A 23,305-nucleotide genomic window follows, 5' to 3' on the forward strand; every position below is an offset into this window, starting at 1 on the left:
ATGCTAATTGCAGTACTGGAGTTTTAAACTGCGGTACCAATTGTGCATTTAATATTGTGGTCCTAATAAATATGGAATTTTTCAGAAGACAGAGTTAAATAGTTTTTTTTTTTTTGTAAGATGGTAAATAAAAAGATCGGCTTATGGAAGTCTTAAAAACTGTTACCCTTTGTAAATATTTAATTCAAGTGTACAATTAAAAATTAAATTGGCTGACATTTATAAATTCAAACCAGAAGATACAAGTAGAGATTTTAGTATTTGATTGAGAGGAGCAATATTTCAAATAACATTAATAAACAAAATAGTTTTTTTTTTTTGTATGAGATGAGTGTCAAATCTCAACAGAATGTGAACAATAAATCTCGGACCTAATCAATTTGTATTGTATGTTGAATTCTAAATGGGCTTTAAATCTTTATTTATCCAGGCCCAAACTCTTTGTGTTACTCTCTCTTCAACTCTTTACCAAATCTTTATGTATCCTCTGAGATATCTCAATTTTTGCGTGACCGACGTGTCCGGTGCCTATTCGGGGGTTATGTAGGGTCAGTATTATTTGTGCTTTGAGATTCGTGCAGAACGCATTTAAACATTTGGGATTTTCCATAAAGTCAAGCAAAGTTTGAGATATCTCAGAGGATACGAATTACCCTCTATCCATTCCCAGATCCCGAACACACTAAAGTAACACAATTTTTAAATTTGGAGCCGAACCGTCCGATCAGATTTCGATCAATCCGGTCTCAGGTGGATAGCACGGGGTGCTTCAATGTTCGCGTGGATTCTGATCGGACGGCCCAGATATAACATAAATATTTTGTTTATGCTTTTCCCGCTTCTTCTTTGGTTTTCCCTCCTCCAAATCGAGTAGTGTTGTCTCTTTCTCCGTGGCGTTGGTGTTTTTGGCCAGGTAAGCTTTGAAGCATCCTTTGCTCCATTGCCTTCTCAATTTCATCTTTCTCGCACAATTTAGAAATGTATAAATCTTAGGGATGCACGCGCAAGATGTTCGATGAAATACCCATTTGAGAATCTTACAGATGATGTTGCATTTGAGGATCTTACAGGGTTTGGTTATGTGATAAGTTGAATCTGTACTATGGATTTCAGTTCAACTGAACTGTACTATGGATCTTGTTGATTGTATTGCTTCGTCATTAATTTCATTGTCGATTAGAGAAGCAACAATTGAACATTCTCCAATTTACTAATTTTTTTTTCCATAGTAGTTTGGTTTGGACCAGTCAGGACTGGTACGCAAATATCAGGAAATTAGTGAAAGTTTGGAGAATGTGACGACTAGCTTGCTACTAGGTTATTTTTTTAAATTTTGTTGGTATGCTTCTGTTGCTACTGGTAAACTGTGTCCTTTCATTTGTACATGTCATTGTTATTTCTTTAATATATGATTTCTCTGATTATTTAATATACGCTACAAGAGGATTACAAATGTAGACAGTAATGCTACGGGAGGCATCATGCTCAAGAGCATTGGATGTATGATATATTTTCTTCTCAAGCTGTTGGTTTTTTAGAATAGTTATTTAGATTAGTCATTATGAGATACCGGGCTCATATGAAATGAGATACTGGGCTCATACTGAATTTATACAATTTGCAAAATTTTGTGGTACTGGTGCAATTTCTCTTTTGTAGCTATATTGTCTGTTGTGCTATATTCATGTACACACTATGCCTATCTGGTGCTAATTTGTTCATGGAGATTTTTTTTATGAAACTCATGCAGTCATGTACGTAGTGTTTTCAAAATACTGGTACCGGATTTTGGAATAGAAGGAATCCCAGTTTGATATCAAACTCGTGTAGGAATGGAACTTGTTCTTTGATTGTTTTTATTTTAAAACACTCTTCGATTGTTTCTTTCATTGTACCTTTTATTTTTCTTGTTCTTTGAGCATGTCTGATTTGTTTTTTTTTTGACATATGATTTCTCTTTTGAGAACCTTTAATTGTACTGTTAATGGGATTCTGGTACAGGCAAAAGTTGGGGTTTATGGCATTTTTGCATTCACTGCCTGGTATATGCTGTGCCAGCATCCTAACATAATAATTTTGTTACAGAGTTTTATTAAATGAAGCTTATTGTTACTCCCATGTATGGTAATCGTACCACTGTACAAGTGTGGTATGTGGTTGTGGGTTATTTTCTTTTATATATATTTTTTTCTTTGTTTCATGTTTTAGAAATCAAGGGCAAAATAGTCATATTTAAAAAAATATAAATTAAATGCAAGGTTAATCAATCTTTCATCCCTCCGTATAGAATTGTGGAACAAGTAACTCCATTTAAGTTCTTCCCTTCCTTCCCTTCTAACACTCTTAGGTGATATGAATTCCTTTCTGACTGCAAGCCTTTACCAAAATTTCACTCTTCCCTCTCTTTCTCTTTCTCTCTCCAGATCTCTTTTCCGATTAAAATTCAAATCGAAAGAAAGAATAAGTCGCAAACAAACTAGAAGCACGTAAGGTAAGTCTCTTCCGATTCAATTGTTCTTTCACTAAAAACCAATAATCGAATAGATAGATTCTCCAAACGAATTGCAGCAACACAAACAATGCAGTTTACTTAATTTCTTGTTTATGCTTTTGAATAGGAATTGGAGTCTCAATTTGTGCAATGCCGGGTTATTATGATATCGATGACATCATCATGGAAGAGGAAGCTGTATCAGTTGTTTTTCATGTGGGAGCAAATGGAGTCGGTCTACTTGATCCTGGTTCAGAAACAAACAGTGTATGTCTAAATTTCTGGGTTTTTGTACACCATGTTCACTAAGTAATTTTAGATGCTTTCTTTGTACTGGTACTGTAAATCCACTAATTAGACCAAACATGGCTTATCCAGGTTCAGCATTTACCAGTACTCTTACATAAACAGATTGTTTTTATTTTGCCAAATATGATTTTTACCCAACAGCTTCAGCACATACCACTAATTGAGTAGCTTCTTTGACACACACACACACACACCCAAGTATACATAAATCAAGCCGAGATAATATAATAATAGGAAGTAGAAAAATATCTAATGCCAGTATGTATTGTTGTTTGTAGTTTAATTTTTTTTGTTTAAGGTTGATAAGGGGGCAAAAATAGACCTTCCGTTCTGGCTATCACATGAGTTGTGTAGGAGAAGAGCCGTGTCAATTATCGTACCACCCTGCTTCAATCAAAAGTATTTTCTTTTCTTCAAAAAATTGCAATTTACCTTTTTTAGTATATTTACAGTATAATTCGAGCTCTTCTATAGTAAATTACAAGATACCATGTGCTACTGTACAGCTACTCTATAGTAAATTTACTTTTCTTATATTCTGGTTAGTTTAATTTTCTAGTTTGTAATTGATATATTTTTTTAATTTGCCAATATCGTAGAATGAAGAAAGATGTACAAGCAGATGCTGCTTGTGTTGATTTGGGAACCCGTTATCCCTACTTCTATGAATTTGGATGCAAAATTTTTCCTTTGTAAGTTCACTTGCCTTATTAACATGTCAAGGTCTGCTAATTTATTCTTCAATTTATCTAGATCTCAACCCTTCTGTACCACTTGGTATTGATTAAAAACCTTCTCTGTTGAACCCCTGACGTTGCCTGGCCTTGGTATAGCAATTTGATGCTATTCTGAATACTGGTACCAGTCTATCCTATGCACTGGTACACAGATTGAACTACCAGAGACTTTTACATCAGAGACTTGATTGTATAAGAAATAAGGAATAGAAGGTCTAAATTGCAGTTTACTGAAATTAGTTAATTAAACTTGTCAGAGGGTTAATTAGTTAAATGATTTAGCCCCTTGGGTTCGGCTGACAAATTAATTGAAAAGGAATTTGGAAGCTTATTTGGTATGGGCCTTTGGGCTTGATTAATAAATAAAATGGGCCCTGGCTGAATTGGGCTTGGATGAAATATTAAAAAAAAAATTCTGCTGCTGCTGTGTTGTAGAGTTTCCTATTAAGATGTTCACTTTCTTAATATGTGATTCAAAATTTCAAATTTCCAAGCCCCATAAATAAAATTACATTACAAAATTCACCTAGAATTACTCTACAGCAATTGCTAGATGTTAACATTAACCTTAGTACTGATGTTGAAATCCCTGTGAAATGAACCCCTCGAAATGAAATTAGAGTGTTTTTCAAAATGAACCATATTTTACATAAAAATTAAAAAAATGAGATGTTTCTTGCAAAGTCGCCAGTTGATTTTTGAAAATATAATTTTGCATGTAGGGTTGGTGATAAGAGTATCGGACCCTTTCTGCGGCACACATTTGCAAGTCGATACAAGGAGATGCTTAGCAAATCTCACACAGCCTCTGTTAATGCTACCCCTAAATTTGTACTCCGCCTCTCCAAAGAAGAGTATCAAAGTGGGTTCCCAACTCCCCTCATTTATGATCTATTATTTGGTACCAGACTGGTATTATTGAGATTAGGGGTGTTCATTGCGTCGGTTCAGTTAAAACCAAATTAAATTTTTGGTTTGTTTAGTTGAACCGAAATAGGAGAGATTAAAGTTGAAATGGTCAAAACTCAATACATACACAAATACATTTAATAATCATAGAAATAAATATGTGGATGTTCTGAAATATCAAAACCAAAATATAAGGTGTTCATATTACATACATTATATATAAAGCATGGATTTCAACCATATAGAGTTCGGCTGGTTCTTTCTTTTCCGTTTTGAATAAACCAAAACCGAACCAAATATAAAAAAATTGAAGTAATAAAAAATTCAACCAAACCGCATTTAAACTGAAAAACTGAACCATTTAATCCAAACTTTTCCGGTTCGGTTGAAAACAAAATAGACCGGACCCAATAAACACTCCTAATAGATGTATCAGTTTCTTTAGGGTTTTGGGTTTTATATGCTTGTCTTTACTGGCTGTTGTACCAGTATGACCAGGTCTGCCAGGAACTGGTACTGATAAAAAGTTATCTTCTTTTTGGTTTTAATCTGATTAATTGCATTTCGCTTTGTTAACTGTAGTGTTTGAAGCTGCGAAATCTTCTATGGTTGAATATAAAAAATGGCGGGTCAGTCATTTGGGCTTGATGAAGAGTTCTCTTCTTGGCCATAAAAGGAAGATAGATTCGCAATTAGGCCCTTCCTCTTAAACTTTTACTCTTTTTAGTAGGATTTAGTTCAGTTAATCAATTAAAAGTACTGTACCGATCTGCTAATCCAAACTGAAACTGTATTCGGTCTGATCGCACTACTATGATCAGATGAAGAACACATCAGGTTATAATGCTTTGGATCCTTTGATTCTGATTGTAACAAGTTTGACAAAAAAATTATGTTATTAGTCAGCTTGTTTGTGTACTGTTATGTGTAATATTGCATTACTAAAATAATGTATACTGGTATTTTGTTTTTTTTTTTGGTCAGTTTGATTAATTTTGTTTCTAATCTCCAAATCGAGCCAAACCAAATTGAATTTTGTTTCCCTGTGGTACCTTACCGTGTAGAATAATTTTCAACTGAGTCGAAATCATTTCGGTATATAATTGAATCATATGGGGTCTGCTTTGAGATTTGTGCTAGATTAAAACGGACAATGCAAATCTCATTCTACACAGTATAGTACCGCACTGGATCTGAACCCGAGTGGAAAAATTGCTATGAATACCCTATAAATTGGAAATTTTCATTTTTGTCTTTTTATATTTTTTTAAATTAAAAAAAATTATACTATTAGTCCCGTCACAATTTGAAATTACATATCACTTATTTATCTGGACGGCCTATCTCAATTTTCTGGTTCGAACGGTTCCGATCCAAACTCAAAATTTGAGTTACCTTAGGTGTTATGTATTCTGTCTAACCATGACACAGCCGATGAGCCAAATCCCTATCCTCTCAGGTATTGCGGAGGATCATTCTCACTTTACGGTTTGAGATTAAATCTCAACCGGTATAGGATTTGGGTCACCATAGGGGCAATATTTTTGGACTTTGAGATTTGTGCCAAGTTAAAAAGAATGGTCCAGATCTAGTAATTGTAAAAGATTCCCTTATCAGGTACTGAAGAGGATGTGAATTCGACACAGCCCCTGAGCTTTCAAACACCTAACAAAGGCCAAGAAAGCTGCACGCCATAAGGAAATTTTTTTTAACAAATTAAGTCTATTCCAAATCTGAGAGTGGAGACAAAATTCAGTCCTCCGGTGATAGTTCCATTCCACATGCCATGTTACTAAACCCCACATTTACATTAAATTCAGTGGTCACATAGTTAGAGTTGATACAAAATTCAGTCCCCCGGCCCCACCCACTAGAAATTTTTTTAAAAATATGCTTCTATTTTTTTTTAATAAAATTTACTTAATTTTAAATTAATTATAAGCTTATGAATTGTTATCCCAAAAGTATTTCTTAAAATATAATTCTATTTCTATATTTTTCTCAGAAAAAAATATTAAAAAATATTTAGTATTCAAAATAATTATAAAACTAAAAATTATCTATACTTTATTCCTATATCATATCAAAACTTGAGTCCTGATTAAACCTTCCCACAAATAGAATATTCACTTCACCATCTCTCTCCTAACCTACCTAGCTAAGCTTTCCTCATTTTTCTCATACCGACCAATCCATCAACAACTATTACCAGTTCTTATCTCAATGGCTTTCTAAGTGATCTAACCTCATTATTTTCTGAAAAAAAATTAAGACCTCTTACTGAACCATAGACCTATGAGGCTATGACCTATATATTAATTGAATGCTTCATAACAACAAATTAATTACAAGCACCCCCTCCCCAAACCCCCATCAAAACAAACAAAAGTTCAAAACCCACAAAATGTACTGGTACACATGGCTATCTAAAACCGACCTCGACAAATCTCTCGTCTATGATTACTCGCATCTCTTCTCCCGGAATGAGCTCGAAGAAGAAGACATCTCACACTTCAACCATGAGTTCCTTCAAAGCATGGGAATATCCGTTGCGAAACACCGCCTTGAGATCCTTAAACTCTCGAAAAAGTACAAACCCGTTAGACAGTCTCAACAAGCTGTGACACGACTTCTCACGGTCTTCAACCGCACGAAACAATGCCTGGCGCGTTGCATTAAAGCGTTGGTGCATCGTGAGCATAGCTCGGCCATTGTAGTGGTTCATAAACCACTGCCGAAAAAGGCGGAGATGTTGAAAAGGAGTAGAAGATCAGAGGCAACACGCAAAGTGACCCAAGACCGACCGCCACAGATGATCATGGCCGGGCCGAAAAAGGCGGAGATGTTGAGTTCGCGTGGCATGAACCCGTTGGTTTTTGAAGAGGCATTTGGAAGTGGATTAAGATCAGTTGAGTCGATTAAATGGGATAGCATGTTTCAAGGGTTAAAACCCACATGAATTATGATTATAGTTATGTTAACATAATTATGATTATAGTTATGTAAAAATATCATTGAAGCTTGTAGGAGGTAACTATAAGTTATATTACTTGGCTAGATGATTACTTTAGTTTTTTGCAGTAATTCTTATTAATTAATTTTTGTTTATGGGTCTCTAATTAAGAGGAAATCGCTTTGTACATTTATATTTAATTGAAACTATTTTGCGTTTATTTTTTCTAATTAAATTGAGAGAATTCTTATGCAATTTGCTATAATTTCAAGCGCAACAACAATGAATTTATTTTAAACAATAATATTATTAAGAAAACTGGGATTATTAGGTTATATATATACTAGTTGGCAGAAAAAAGGAATAAAAAATATTATATATATATAATTCACAAAAATAAAATATTGTTCTCAGAGAAAAAAGAAACAGTTTTTTTTTATTCCGAAATGAAAAAAAAGCTTGTATTAAATATTATAAATAAATTTGGGCTTGCATATATAAATAAATATTCGATAAACAACAAATAAACTTCAAGTAATCTTTTAAAATTATGACAGAGGGTCAAATATCCGAATCTTAATTTTTTATAATTAAATAATGTCCTAATTATTTGTGTATATATGCAGGTGAAGCTTGAAAAGAAAGAAATAATTAGGTTCAACTTTTGTGATTTCATCACCTTTTTCCAAGTGTTTGTTGGAATCTTTGTGGTGGTTGCATCTAACAATCCAACAAATATATGGTTCCAAATTTCCAATTAACTTTTTCTTTCATATCAAGTCACTTAAGTGGTTCTCAGTTCTTACCATTAATTAATTCCCTTGGTTTGTTTTTGAAGCAGTTGCTACTTGCCACCTATTTTTTGTAAAGGCGCAAAAGGCACTTAAAGTATTATTTTAGTACAATATTTGTTAAAATTATGCGTCATATGTACTATTACAATACCAACTATGACAGGGACATGCATACAAAATCATGTGTTTAAAAAGATGATGGGATTGGTAACAATTTATGTTGGAATTAATAACATGGATTTAATTACCAGAAAAATTGCATTATAAATTTATATCCATGAATTAATTTTTATGAATAATTCAAAATTTGTGACCATAAATAAACTTGGACATGTATACACAATGCTAATTGTTTTATCTTGCCTTTATTGTTAAAAGTAAGTACAATGATGTTAGGGGTGAAAACAGTATGGATAATATATGATCCGTATTCGAAAATTTAGATGCGGATATCTTATATCTGAATATCCGTGTAGATAAATATACTAGTATATATGGTTTTATGTTTCAATTATCTGTATTCGAATAGTAGATATATGCCATATATTTTAATATATATTATGAAAAAATTATGCTATCGATCACCATTATAATTAGATAAATATTTTGAATTCTAATATTTTTTATATTCTTTTATATTATTTTAATTAATATCCGATCTGATCTGAATCCGTATCCATCTGATATTAACTCCATATCTATATCTAAAAAAATAAAAAAAAGAGATGAATATGGTTTTACCACTGTTCGCTCCGTTTTCACCCCCTGACTGATTTTTTTATCTTTTCATCTCCGTAAAAAAGAATAACCAAGACCAATGGTTCAAATTTGTATTTTCAAATATATTTTTAAATTATTAGTAAAAGAAGAAATAGTGATATATACTCATGGAACACAAAAAGTTGTGGAATTGGCAACTTAAATTCCTTGCAGAAATTTTTGGAGTTTCAAACTTTCAGCCCAGTTGAGATATTTGCATAGGTCGAAAAGGAAAAAGTTGACCCATGATCCGTTTGTAAGTAGTGGGCCTTCATGGGCCGTCAGATTTATTTTCTCTGTAACGAATCGTGAATTAGAGGCGCGCAGAAATGGAAGAGATACCACTGACAGGTGGGCCGAAAGAGCTATGGGCCACAATAGGCTTCTTTTAGTTTAGTAATTTAGTAGCTGATATGAAGCTAAAGGTTTGTTATGTTGAGTAATTCCATTTAAACAGAGAGATCCGAGTTGTAACTGTCAAGCTTGATGAATAAGTTATTCAATTTATATACCCTTTCTTTAATGTTTTCCTCTATATTTTAATACCTTCAGGTTCACTTTTACGTAATGATTTCCTCTAAAGTAACTATCGTAGTTATTACTTACTAATTTGGACCATTGTTTACCACAGTAGATGTTGAATTTACAAAGTTTAGCACTGATGATAAACCTTCTATTAGTAAAATAGAATGCATTCCACCATATGTTGAACGATAATCATGAATCATAACCATGGATTGGAAAATCGGCTGAGTCAGAACGGTATCGGTCGGTTCCGAGCCTAGTTTCATACCCATGCGATTTTTTCATCAAAACTTGGTTGAATCGGGTTAACTCGGCCGAGTTATCCAATTTTTGGTCCAAGTCAGGCCGAGTCAACCGAGTTTGAGTCCGAGTTGAGCCGATTCTCTTCTACCTGGACCTATTCTGACCTAATTGATTCTTGGTGAACTTGGATCTTAATTTTCCCGATTTTTTCTGATTTTGAAGTGGTTTTCTGATGAAGAAGAAAGAGTCTTCAGTCGCAAATAGGCATGGCGCACATACACCTCAAGAATGAACCATGGGACCCGTCTAACAGACGTGAGAGGTTAAGGAGTGCGCAGGTGTTGATTGGCTGCTTGGCATGGGCTCTACTTGTCGGATTAAATGAGAGAGAGGAAAACAGTGTTGTGTTTCAGCCCGCATGGTCGCGGTTCTTAGAGTAACATGATTCTGCTAGGTGGGCCACAACTGTGAGAAATGCGAACCGTGCTTTCAGCCCCCTCTTTTTCTTTTCTTTTCTCCGTTTTATTCATGCTGGTTCCCTCCTTTTATCTCCTTTTCTCCTCTCCGTTTCTTTTGGTAATGGCCACGTCCATTTTTTCATTGTTTTTTAATTTCTTTTATTTTCTATATTCTATCTCTATTTTCCTTTTTTTTTAGGGGTGAACAAGTGATCTGAACATTACTTGCACTAATTATTTTTTCAATTTTTTTTTCCTATTTCTTAATACAAATTTTTTTTTTTTGGAGAAAAATCCGAGCTTCCTAGTCGGCCTATTTCGACCGATTTATCCGATTCCGATTCCATAATCAATGAACCAATTCTGATTCCGAATCCGATTTTCAGAACCATAATCATAACTCTAGCTATTTAACATATATTTTTGTACTTTCATTTAAACAGCTTGGCACAGGTCTTAAAATGTTTTTTTTTTAAAAGAGGCATTATCCCATTTCATATTACTGAAATTGGATAATTACAAAACACTAGTCTCAGTTGTCACCTCGACTAGGAGCCATAATATATCAAACCACCATAAATAGCAGTAAATTCATACATCTGCCAGAATAGAACTAGAAACTAAAGTCCAAAAGTAATCTAGATTATTTACTACTAAGCCACTCATAAGGGCTAGGATAGACTAGGTAGTCAGAGCTAAGTAGTCAGAGCAAAATGGTGAGGCTGTCTTCATCATCCATCAAGGGGCCTCAGAGCCCTCAGCTGGGTCAGTATGCTGGTGTATCACCATATGTAAAGGCATGAACTGGCTAATAGGAATCGCATCCTCCACTACTGGCAGCCACTCTTCAACAGAGTTCTTGGTCTTCTTTTTCAGCACACCTATCCAATATAAACAAAGAGATTTTATCATAGTAATCAATGTTCTAGCTGTTTTAACTTGAGCATTATTAAAGCACATGTCATTACGATTTTTTCAAAGTGTCCAAGTGACAACACTGAGGACAATTAGAAAACCTGTGCGATCGGCAAGACTAAGAGAGTAAGCAAACTGAATCAAACTATCCCAATTGTGCCAGAGATGCATTACCTCTTGACTTTTTCCTAACTAGAACCAAACCTGTTGAGCTAAGTCACAATTTAGAAACAAATGATCTACTGTTTCATGTTGACCACAAATGTGACATTGAGTGTTACCGATCCAGCCTTTTTTAGTAAGATTATCTTTGGTCAGAATGAGATTATGTGTCACTAACCACATGAATATTCTTAATTTGGGGGGAATTGGTAAATGCCACCAAATCATAGCATTGGTTGGTTGTTACCCACCAAAGTTCAAAATAGTGTAAATAGAGTAAGTGGAGAACTTCCCTGAATTTTCCCATCTCCACTCTATCTTGTCATGCGGCAAAGTGAATGAAGTATAGCTAATAATAGCAAGCAATTCTAACCATTCTCTATAATCTACACCTAACAATTCTATTCGAAATTTCAAAACCTGACCTTGAGTGTGTATGACATCAGCTAACAGTACTGTTTTATTAGTGCATTTAGAGAATAAGGAATAATATTTAATAGAAAGGGAACAATTTTGGTATCATTGATCTAACCAGAACCTAACTTGAGTTTGTAAATCAGAAGTATAAGTAGTACTCATATCTCCAATATGACTAATTTTATTCATAGAAGACCAGAAAGGAGAAGGGGAAACTGAATGGTTGCTATTATATTTGTGTATAATAAACAAGTCTTAAAATGTAATAATTGTTTCAATGATATGAAGGGAATTAAACGTAAATATGAGAAATTTAATTTTGATTAACAACACAATTAAATAAAACTTAAAACAGAAACCCAATACATGAGAAACGAAATGAGCAAATACAAAGCAAATATGGTGCATAAACAGTTGCACGGAATTAGAAATAAATGATTACAACTTTCAAACCAAGCATCTAATGATGTTGATAATAACGAGAGATGCTATAGTAAGTCTGTATTGTAGAGAGACTAAGTAGATATACACCAGCAAACAACGAGATGACTGCCCATGGACTATGGAAGTATTCGTGCCTCAATTTCGCAAATCGATTGTTCCATTTGGAATGATAGTAACTATTCAGATCATCAAACTGCTTTTTACAGTAATGATCTTCATAGTCAACCGTACAAACATTTCCGATATCATTGAAGTAAGTGTAAGCCTTTTGACTGTTGCCTAGTTTGTTAGTCATTATGCCATATCGCTGAAGTAACTCTACATCCTTTTCTGTATTAATTAGTCCATCCAGAAGTAAAACATAGCTTGTCAGTAACCGTTCTTTGGAAGGCTTGTTCAACAATTCCTCAAAAGCAACAAGGTTTGCAAGTAAAGTTGCCTGTTTTGGGTCAAGCTGCAGATGCGGTATCTGAAGGATACCATTTTGGAAAGTTACATCAAAACCTTCGCTATGTTCTCTCTTCTGAAAAGTTGCACCAGCCCTCTGGTAAAGCACATCTGCATTCTTTATCCTTTTGGGTGCATTACTGCGGAGGTGAATTTTTTCCCAGCGACGAGCTGCATCATTATCATAAGGAAAATGCCAGCAGTCAATCTCTAGGTCATGCTGGTTCAGCAAATTAATACTTTGGTCGTTTGAAGTATGCGACGAAAGGTCGGGCTGGTTCGGTGCATTAATAATACTTGGGCCATTTGAAGGAGATGGTGTGCACCATTTCCAATAAAGGTCAAGCAAATGTGTTGGTTCAGTCAATCCGTCATGGTCATAGAATTTCCATGGCATATCCAACCATATGAAAGGTTTGAGCTCTTCGAGGAATTCATCTATGAAATTTGTGGTTTGTTCTGGAGTAGATTGTGGTGTGTGGCTTTGGCTTTGCTGTGGAGTAGATTGTAATAAGCTGCGACTGCTTTGGCTTTGCTCTTGAGAGAGGGGGTATAGTGGTAACTGGCTCTGTCTTTGATTTGGAGTTTGAGTAGATTGTGATATGTGGCTTTGTGCTGGAATGGGTAGGCAACACAAGCAAGTGCAGCCTTGTGGACTACTAGATGGAGAATTAGATGGAGAATTAGAAGTAGAATTTTCTGAAGATTGTACTGGTCGGAGCATGTTAATTTCCCTAAGGAAATTATAAACCTTATTTAGAAAAAAGAAGGGAATTTGGTTTTCCAAAAGGAGCAAGTCAAATCTTACCGTTTTAATGTCTACTCCCGGATAGAACATACTCTCATCTACCCCTCTAGAGAAATCAAGGATTATTAGGATAATAAAGCAACTGTCACGAACCAACATTTCGAAAAACTCCTCATCACCGAGGTGAAAGCTCTTACCATACCATCTACGAACTTCACTTTTCATTGTCTCATTGATATCAATCATCCGAATGAGATCATTGATATCTGCATTAGGCTTACTTATAATAGTCGACAGCTTACTCAAAAAGGACGATATGCACTCGTTCTTTGCTTCCTCTATGACTTTTTGCTTCTTTATTTTCTTATAGTACAACGGGCCAATGGACACAAATTTCGGCTTAAAATAAGATTCTCTACCGTACCTCATATGTGATGGGGCGCGGCAAAAAATTGGCGCAGACATTGTTGGGATAAACTCAGCAATACTGCACTGCTTTGTGCCAGTATGCAAAGATTGAAGAGAGAAGAATATTTTTCTGAATAGAAACAACGCTTTATTTCCTTTCTCTCTTACTCAATTACATAAAGTTATGCAGTATTTAAAGCAATACAATGTTCCTAAAATAACCACCCACAACTTTCCTAAATTAAGCACCCACTACACAACATGCTAAAAATAACTAACCACTATGCCTACTCTAAATTTAGCACCCACTAATCTGTCCTTGCTATTATAAACATATACTCAAAATAACTTAGCACTACTAACAGTTATTCTAAAAAACGTGCTCCTATTTTTGGATCAATTTTCAACACTCCCCCTTGATCCAAAATTGGTTACTCCAATCTCCTTCCTCATGTTCTCAAACTTGCTAGTGATAATGCCTTGGTTAAAACATCTGCTTTCTGATTTTCTGAATTGACAAATTTCAGCTCGACAATCTGTTTTACCCGAGATGTATTTCAATACTCTCTTTGCTGCTCCAAAGTGATGCTTGGTCGGATTGTGCATGTACCTAGATATCACTCCAGCTGCATAGGATATATCTGGTCTTGTATGGGTTAAGTAAATCAAACCTCCAACTAGGCTTCTAAACTTTGTTTCATCACAGAAACCAGTACCATCATCTCTTGTTAACTTCTCATTATTATTCATGGGTGTAGTTGCTGCCTTGCAACTATGCATACCGTTCTTTAGCAAATCATTTGCATACTTTCTTTGAGAGACAAAGACGCTGCCATGCTCTTGCTCTACTTCTAAACCAAGAAAGTAATGCAACAATCCGAAATCTGTCATCTCAAACTCCTTTTTCATGCTTGCTCGAAATTCTGTTAACAACTTCTCATTTGTGCTCATATATATCATATCATCTACATACAAGCACACGATCAACAACTCTTCTTAACATACAAATTGGGTTCACTCTTGCTTCTTCAAAGATTGTAGATCTTTGCCTTCCACCTTCTGTACACGCCATGAAAAGCATGAATTGCTCTTTCTTTTTTTCTTCACAGCATGCTTGCTGTTCTTCCCTTTGTTTTCTGAAACAATCGGCTTGCACACAGCCATATCTGTTCTGCTAGAAGAACTGGACATCTTTTTGTCGTGCTGAAACTCAAACTCGCCAAATCTACAATGGCCACGTCCACCTCTGCCTTGAGAGGACTCCCCCTTTCTGTAGAACGCCTTTTCATCGTCTTTCTCCTTTGATCTGAACTTTGCTTCATGGGTCTGCAGTGATCCCATCAGTTCATCAAAGGAATATGTTGAAAGATCGTTTGATTCTTCAATTCCTGCCACCATGTGATCAAATTTTGTGCTACACTTCTCAGCACCTTTTCCACCATAGTTTGCTCTAAGGTGTTGTCTCCATATGCTAGAATTTGGTTGACAACGAATGTGACTCTTCACTAGAAAAATCTGCATTGATTCTTCTATTTTCATATGCAACAAATCTTCGTGTAGGATTTGCTGTTTGATTGCCACAACTCGAGAACTTCCCTGAAATGCCGTCTTCAAGGTTGTCAATGCTTCTTTAGTAATTGCTGCTGCTGCAATTCTTCAAGGTTGCGCACCAATTGACTCTGCCGCCAATTGCTGTCCCACCGAACCATCGGCTCTGATACCATTTTGTTGGGATAAACTCAGCAATACTGCACTGCTTTGTGCCAGTATGCAAAGATTGAAGAGAGAAGAATATTTTTCTGAATAGAAACAACGCTTTATTTCCTTTCTCTCTTACTCAATTACATAAAGTTATGCAGTATTTAAAGCAATACAATGTTCCTAAAATAACCACCCACAACTTTCCTAAATTAAGCACCCACTACACAACATGCTAAAAATAACTAACCACTATGCCTACTCTAAATTTAGCACCCACTAATCTGTCCTTGCTATTATAAACATATACTCAAAATAACTTAGCACTACTAACAGTTATTCTAAAAAACGTGCTCCTATTTTTGGATCAATTTTCAACAGACATGTTGATAAGAAATATATGTAGATTGGAGGGGTTTGCTTTGAGTATTAATCTTCAATCTTTCGTTGTTGTTTATAATCAGGAACGAGACCATGAGGGTGCGCGGTATATATAATCAATGCTACATCTAGAGATTTACTTCTGCAAATCATTCAAAGTCCATACACTGAATTGTATATTAATATATTGGGAATTGTTAGGTGGTACGCAAGTAAATTATTAAGTCATTTTTAGAGGTACCAGGAAAGTTACACACAAGAGAGCTTATGCCTTATAAAAATCTTAATTGACGCGATCAACCCTAATCATATGAAAGTTTATTTGACGAGCAAATTATATATTGACATGCCTTGGCAACAATAGAAAGCAACGCATGACAAATGTTTTGGACGAGCTATATATATATTCCTTGACTTATTCCTTGGCGAGTCCATTCAATACCGACTTATTCCTTACGAGTTATTCTTTTGACGAGTTATTATGTCCATTCAATGCCGACTTATTTCTTCAGCATTTCTGCATAAATAAAACGCATATACTAGGAAAGCTCCAATATCTCTTTTAATAAGATAAGCCAAGTAAAGATCAACAAATTGAAAAATTTTCATTTATCTCTCTTAATCGGAAAGTTCCAATAAAGTTCCAATATCTCTCTTAATCGGAAACTTCAACTCAAGTTTTATATTTCTGAATTTCAAAAAACTTGTAGTTCGTCTTGTACAAGATCAAGAAGCAAACATAACCAATTGTGTTTAATTTGCACTGACGATTTTCCATGTTATCATCCCGTACGAAAAGAGGGCTATTTTTTTTTTATGATTTTTACCTAAATGCAATACTTTTAAGGGATAAATAAGCAAGACGACCGATGGTCCAAATTTGTCGTTTCAAATTTAAAGAGGAGCATACTTTGATATAGGAGAAACATTGATTAAAAAAAAAACTTATGTGAGTAAGCCAATGCAAAGAAAACTTAAAGTACAAACCAAATATGGTATTTGCAGAAACAGTTGCTCGAAATTCGGAGTAAATGATTATAAGCAAAACAAGATCCTGGCCAAGAATCTAAGAGAGGTTGATAATAACTGGGGATAGTAACCAAGTTTGCTAATACTCATGCCGATCGATAATAACTATTTATATTATAGAGAGTCTGAATCACTGCAAGATAAAGCGCTAACACACCAGCTATGAACGAGTTGGCTGCCCATGGATTATCATAATATCTGCGCTTCAACATCACAGCATAACTGTTCATACCCCTGTAATAGTAATAATTGATATCATCAAACTGCTTTTGGCAGAAATGATCTTTATCGTTAACCGAACAAAAGTTACCGATATCATTGAAGTAAGTGAGAGCCACTTGAGTGCTGCTTAGTTTGTTAGTAATTAGACCAAGTTTCTGAAGTAACTTTACATCCTTTTTTGTATTGATTAGTCCATCCATGAGTAAAACATAGCTTGTCAGTAACCGCTCAGTTGAAGGTTTGGATTCCTCGAAAGCAACGAGGTTTGCAAGTAAATTTATTTGATTTGGGTCAAGCTGCAGTTGGGGCATCTGCAGAATACCATTTTGGAAAGTTACACCAAAACCTTTGCTATGTTCTCTCTTCTGAAAAGTTACACCACCTGTCAGGTGAAGCTTGCGATTATTCTTAGCTGGTACGTAATTTGCTATATTCTTAGCTGGTACGTAATTTGAAAGGAGCCGGGGAAGCTTGCGATTATTCAATAAAAAATATTGAAACTAATTTAGGGTTTAAAAGAGAATATATTTATCGTGCCACACTATCCCAACATCTGATCAGGCAAGAGTGAACAACTAGAACAACTTAACAAAATTGGACCAATTTTACTTCTTGAAAAATGTCCATGTTTACTCCACTAGTGTTTTGAAAAAAACCGGCCGGTTCAGAACTGGATAGGACCACCTGTGGAACCGATCCATACCGACCCGGACCATGGTCAAAATCCGGACCGGTCTGGACCGAGGATAAAGAGGGTCTTAGCACGGTTTTTGATGAATTTTTGCCACTAGATCCAGACTAACCCTGGCGGTTCTAAACCCGTGGACCAGACCAGACCATAACCGGATTAAACCGGGACCGGACCGTGCCTAAACCCGTGATGATCCGGACCGGACCGTGTCTAAACTGTGATAAACCAGAACAAAACTGAACCTGACCGTGCCTAAACCGCTGTTTTTTTTAAGATTGATAAATTTAAATTTTAAAGTTAAAAATTAATAAAAAAAACGGCTATCAGTCATTGCCCAGTTTTTCCAAAAAAACAGCTACGATTCATTGTCCAGCTTCATTGCCTTCCTCCTCCCTTTCGGATCCAACCCATGTTGGACCGGATCAAGCTCTTTTCTTCGTTGCCCAGCGGCGCTTTTCTTCCACTCTTTCGGATTCAACTCCCGTTGGACCCGACCAATTAAACCGGACCAGACCGGATCGGATCATGGACCGGACCAACCCGTGTGGGTCTGGACCATGATCCCTAGCACGGGTTTAGGCCATCCTCTCTAAATTTGGACCGTCTAACTCGAACCGTACGAACCCATGAATTGTGGAGACCTATGAACTAAAGAGACTCGTGGACCTGAGAGACCCTTAAACCGGAGGATTTTGGACCGGACCGGACCATTTGCATAACCCTAAACTCCACAGTATGATTCAGGTGCACAACGAATATATTTGATCATAATATTCTCACTCAATAAATCTATCTAATAAATTATTCAATTTTGATTCTAATTGGCAATATTACCCCTCATAATTTCATTATTCATGTATTGAAACATATACTTTCAAACTAAATTTTTAATTTTTCTTTTATAATTATGTTTCTTAAGTAGTAAAATAATCTTTATATTTCCCCTATACATATTTCTTGCTGGTCCATATTTCATATTGATTTAGTCTGCCGTATTTTTGACATGTTATATGTACATGCGATCCATGTTATTTTGACAATATTTCCGATAATTTCTGTAGATATTAAAAGAAGCTACCGTACGTGAGTCAATTTTATGATCGTGTGGTGATATATTGGATTTTTTTCACTTGAGTTCTTAATGGTTGAGGTTTTGATAAAAAATGTCAACTCTGATTTTAAAATATATTAGAAGTTATATTTTGTGCATAATTAAATGACTAATTTAGATTCCTTGATATTTGTTAGACTCCAATATATTTTCTTACAACATTCTATATTATTGAAATATAAAATAGGATTCAAATTATAACGGCTAGTTTATTTATTAGAATACAGAATAGTGTACCATTATTAATAGAATAGGAAATAGAGCCTTATAATTAATAGCAATAGAGAATAATAGTGCAATAAGTATAGATATGAACATTTGTAATCAGAAAAATAAGATTGCAAATACAATTTGTTTTGTTAATCTCATTTTTCTTTGTCTTACAAAAATAACATATATGGATTCTAAAGAAAAATAAGTTTATTTATTCAACAGCAACAACACTAATCACAAATCATTTTATTAATGGCGAAAGCCAGCTTTCACTTGTAATTAATTAAGATTTAATTAACGAGACAAAATGAAATGAATTAAAAAGTCGCCTTGTTATCTCTAACCACATATCCTTCACAACCCCACACAACAAGGGTTCAAGTCCTATGTATATTATTATATGGCACAAGTCATTGATGCATTATGCATGATTGTATAAAAAAATTCAATAGTCAAAATGACTTCAAAATGAAATATCAATGTCAAATAATTAATTATATTATCACATACATTTTAATAATATAAATTACATTAATTTTCATCAAAATTACATTCATGAAATATCAATGTCAAATAGTACCTATCTGCTGTTTAATATTATTTAAGTAGAATTTGAAAATTAAATAAAATTTCTATTAAATAATTAACTTATATTTCTAATATGTATTTTTTTATATTTATTTAAACATAACCATATGAAAAGATTTTCCAAATAAAAAAAAAAAAACTATCTGGATCGGTTTTATTGCTAAAACCCGATCCAGATACTATCAGGATCGGTTTTTAGCAATAAAACCGATCCTGATACAATTTTTTTTTTCAAAGTTGGTTCTGCAAAAAAAAAAAAATCAGGGTCGGTTTTTTATAAAAAACCGATCCTAATAGTATCAGAATAAAAATCCGACACTGATTTTTTTTTTTTTTTTTGCAGAACCAATTTTGAAAAAAAAAATTGTATCAGGATCGGTTCTTTTATAAAACCGATCCTGATACTATCAGGATCAGTTGTTCTAAACAACCGAACCTAATAGTTAGTATCAGGATCGGTTTTATAAAAAACCGATCCTGGTAGTTCACAAATTAGGATTGGTTGACTAAAAAACCCGATCTAACTAGTTTTTAGGATCGGTTTTGTTCAGAAAACCAATCCAGATAGGTATTAGTATCGGTTGTTTCATATAACCGATCCAGATAGGCCGATCCTGATTCATGTTTTTCCACTAGTGATTGAACATCTCAGGAGCACCATTCCAGTTTTGTTGCAAATCAAGTCGATCGGTGTAGTTCCGCATTTGTACGTTACCTGCATTGGACAAGTTTAGACTGTTCAATGACCCGAAATTGTTTTACTTAACACTCCAAAAAAAACAAAATTAATTGATTACCACCCGGTCATATTTTAAATGTTACCACCCACGCAGACCCAGTCAGCGCACCAAATTGGATTGGTGCACAGACTGGGGACGCTCACCATTTTAGTGCGCTGATTGGGAACGCGCACGGATTGGTGCGCTGACTGGGGTTGCGCACCAATCTGATTTTTGTTTTGTTTTGTTTTGTTTTGTTTGTATTTTAGATTTTTGGAATTATGAACTTTGTTTGGAATTATAAATTTTGTTTTGGTTTTGTTTTATTTGTTTTATAATTTCATTTGTTTTGAATGGTGAATTTTGAAAACAAAAAAATAATACAAATAAAATCACTAAAAAAAATCCAACATAAATTATACTACAAAATTATCATAATAACTAATAAATCCTATATTGGTGCGCACCCCCAGTCGGGGCACCGATCCGTGCGCGTCTCCATTTGGTGGAACAAGCTGGTGCGCGTCTCCAGTCTGCGCACCAATAATTTGAGTAATACTACCCCCATACGATAGTAATTTACCTTTCCACCCCTGAATTCTAGAGTCAAATTTCTCAATAATAACTGACTGCCAATCAAGTGCGGTTGGCTTCTTAAAGTGTAAAGGCAAACCAAGATAAGTAATGGGCAAACTAAAAATTTTACAACCAAAAAAATTAGCTAAATAAGTACCCTCCTGATCAGACAAATTAAAAGGGACCATTTCAGATTTAGAATAATTTATCTTCATTCCAAACAAATTTTCAAAAGCAATTAAATGCATTTTGAGTGCATAAACTATCTTAGGATCTGCCTTTAGAAATAATAGCGTGTCATATGAAAATTGTAAGTTTAAAACAGGTCCAAGATTATGAAAATTCCCTAAGCCAGAAATAGCGTGTCATTAATTTATTAGTTAAGCAATGATAGTCTTTCACATAAAATAATAGATGTCAACTAGCTCAACAATACTAATCATAATCATTTGGTGATGGCGAAAGTCAGCTTGGAAGTTGGAAGTCTTCGCTTGCGAAAAAGAAATAAAAAGGTAGCATCTACAACAACATATCTATAACACCTAGTGACATGCTGTAACTGATTAATTGGATACTAAACAATTACAATTATTTGCACATAGTATATATGGTTTTCACATTTTAGACTGTCCAATGACAATAATAATATTTCGTAAAACACCATCTCAGACGAGTACAAGACACATCTTTTACAGAGTACGAGTATGTCAGATTTTTAAAATTTATTAACAAGTACAGGACTCATTGGTAGGAGTACAAGTATGTGTTTCAAATTTATTTAGTATCAAGTCAAGCGGTCAAATGTAGGCGTTTTTAATTTAATTTTAATGTATTTATTCTTTTATTTTTTTGACCGCTTGACTTGATACTAAAATAACTCGATTTTTTTTTTTGGTATGTAAACAAATCACTTATAAAATAAATCGGTTTGAACGGTTTGAAATAGTAATTTGAAATCTATCCAATATGTTTTGAAGCAGGTGTCACCTGATGTCATACTAGCCCGACTAAGTATATATAACATCAAGTTAGTCATTGTGAAGGCAACCCTCGTAAGAATTGAGGGAAATGTTTAATTTAATCATATATATATGGATTAATAAATCATGAAGGTAATTAACTATATCGATCATATATATATATATATATATATATATATATATATAGTTTAATGTCGCACAAATTGTACATTGGCATTAGTTGGCCACCAGGACGACTTTATTTTAGTTTTCTCTACGTATGAGTGAATGTTCAACTTCGGTTAATATACATAGAGAGATGGGCTATGGTGAGTTGCTAAGTAAGAATCTTGTTATACTTCATCCTCATATATAACTTGTTTGAATTATTTTTGCGCTGTCCGAGGTACCGTAGCAAGCAACACAATAGAATCGTTTGAAAAGTCAATTCAATGCCAATAATAAAAGCAACGCACATGTTTTGGGTAATTTCTAAATTCAGGCTAGTACGTACTGAAAAGTCAATTCCATGCCAACTCAGTTGGGATTATATAAAATTAGTTTGGGATAACTTATGTCTTACGAAATTATGCGTTGAGAAAAAACACTACTACTAAAACACTAATTATATAAGGTACAATATACCGGGAATTAATAAATTTCTAACAAAATATATAGTGTGTAAAGAAAGGAGGTGCGCAAACAAAAATGTGCTCAACCTTGCACACACGATCATTTAAAAGAAAACTGTATAGGAAAGATACCTAGATTTGTACACAGTTTTTTCATTAAGAAATTGTGTACGATTAAACCATCTTCATACACGGTTAATAATCAAGCAACCGCATATGATTATGCCCAATCTCTAAACTCGGTTACATAAAGCAACCGTGTAAATGATTTTTTTAACTAAGAACTAGACAGATATATTCTATAATTTAACCATAGTACAATTTTGAAGGGCTAAATAAAACAAAATAAAATAAAATATAATCAGTTTTCAAAATTTTGGAGAGGGTTTTTCTATAGAGCTTCTCTTTTTCCATGGATTTAAAACAAACATATAGGTCTGATTTATGCATGTTTAAATTACTGGGCTTCTTAGATAGCGACTTGATAAGTAGGCCGGCCTTTGAATTTTCCTTCCAAATTTTACTGAGACCAACAAAATTTGTCAAATCCAACTTTCTGATTCTGCCTATCATGTGCAAGTTACTGCATTTTTTATGCACATGACTTGACAATTTCTGCGACCATGTAAATTTAAAATACGTACCAATCATGAAAATGAAGTAAACTAAATGGCTATTATTGAATTCTATTATGATGAAATTGTTTATCTAGTTTTATTTTTGAAGTAACATATCAGAAAACTTGTATTTAATTCGTCCTATACAAG

At 34.3% G+C, this 23,305-nt stretch overlaps 2 protein-coding genes across 3 annotated transcripts; one reads left to right on the forward strand and one right to left on the reverse strand.

Annotated features, from left to right (window-relative positions):
- The first annotated feature begins 832 nt into the window (after window positions 1-832).
- On the forward strand, window positions 833-5,486 carry LOC144546281 (uncharacterized). Of its 2 annotated transcripts, none has more exons than XM_078294841.1 (6): window positions 833-913; window positions 2,619-2,758; window positions 3,099-3,199; window positions 3,400-3,492; window positions 4,260-4,399; window positions 5,029-5,486. In XM_078294841.1, the coding sequence occupies exons 2-6, from the start codon at window positions 2,642-2,644 to the stop codon at window positions 5,154-5,156; spliced, it is 579 nt and encodes a 192-aa protein (XP_078150967.1). In that variant the 5' UTR covers window positions 833-913; window positions 2,619-2,641; the 3' UTR covers window positions 5,157-5,486. The 2 variants fall into 2 exon arrangements, with proteins under 2 accessions (XP_078150967.1, XP_078150968.1); XM_078294842.1 differs by lacking the exon at window positions 833-913 and adding an exon at window positions 2,288-2,491.
- Window positions 5,487-12,132: 6,646 nt separating this feature from the next.
- LOC144546126 (UPF0481 protein At3g47200-like) lies at window positions 12,133-13,776 on the reverse strand. Its single transcript, XM_078294652.1, has one exon. It carries the CDS (start codon window positions 13,774-13,776, stop codon window positions 12,133-12,135), a length of 1,644 nt encoding a protein of 547 aa, XP_078150778.1.
- Between the last annotated feature and the right edge of the window lie 9,529 nt (window positions 13,777-23,305).

Source organism: Carex rostrata, chromosome 29 (assembly GCF_964058835.1).
Source record: "Carex rostrata chromosome 29, lpCarRost1.2, whole genome shotgun sequence".
Classification (NCBI taxonomy): domain Eukaryota; kingdom Viridiplantae; phylum Streptophyta; class Magnoliopsida; order Poales; family Cyperaceae; genus Carex; species Carex rostrata.

Bases quoted from the DNA above. Each gene is read 5' to 3' on its own strand.
- LOC144546281 (XM_078294841.1), top strand. From the start codon at position 2,642: ATGCCGGGTTATTATGATATCGATGACATCATCATGGAAGAGGAAGCT. The intron at 2,759-3,098 runs GTATGTCTAAAT...TTTTTGTTTAAG, and splicing joins CTGGTTCAGAAACAAACAGT to GTTGATAAGGGGGCAAAAAT. The intron at 3,493-4,259 runs GTAAGTTCACTT...TTTTGCATGTAG, and splicing joins GGATGCAAAATTTTTCCTTT to GGTTGGTGATAAGAGTATCG.
- LOC144546126 (XM_078294652.1), bottom strand. From the start codon at position 13,776: ATGTCTGCGCCAATTTTTTGCCGCGCCCCATCACATATGAGGTACGGT.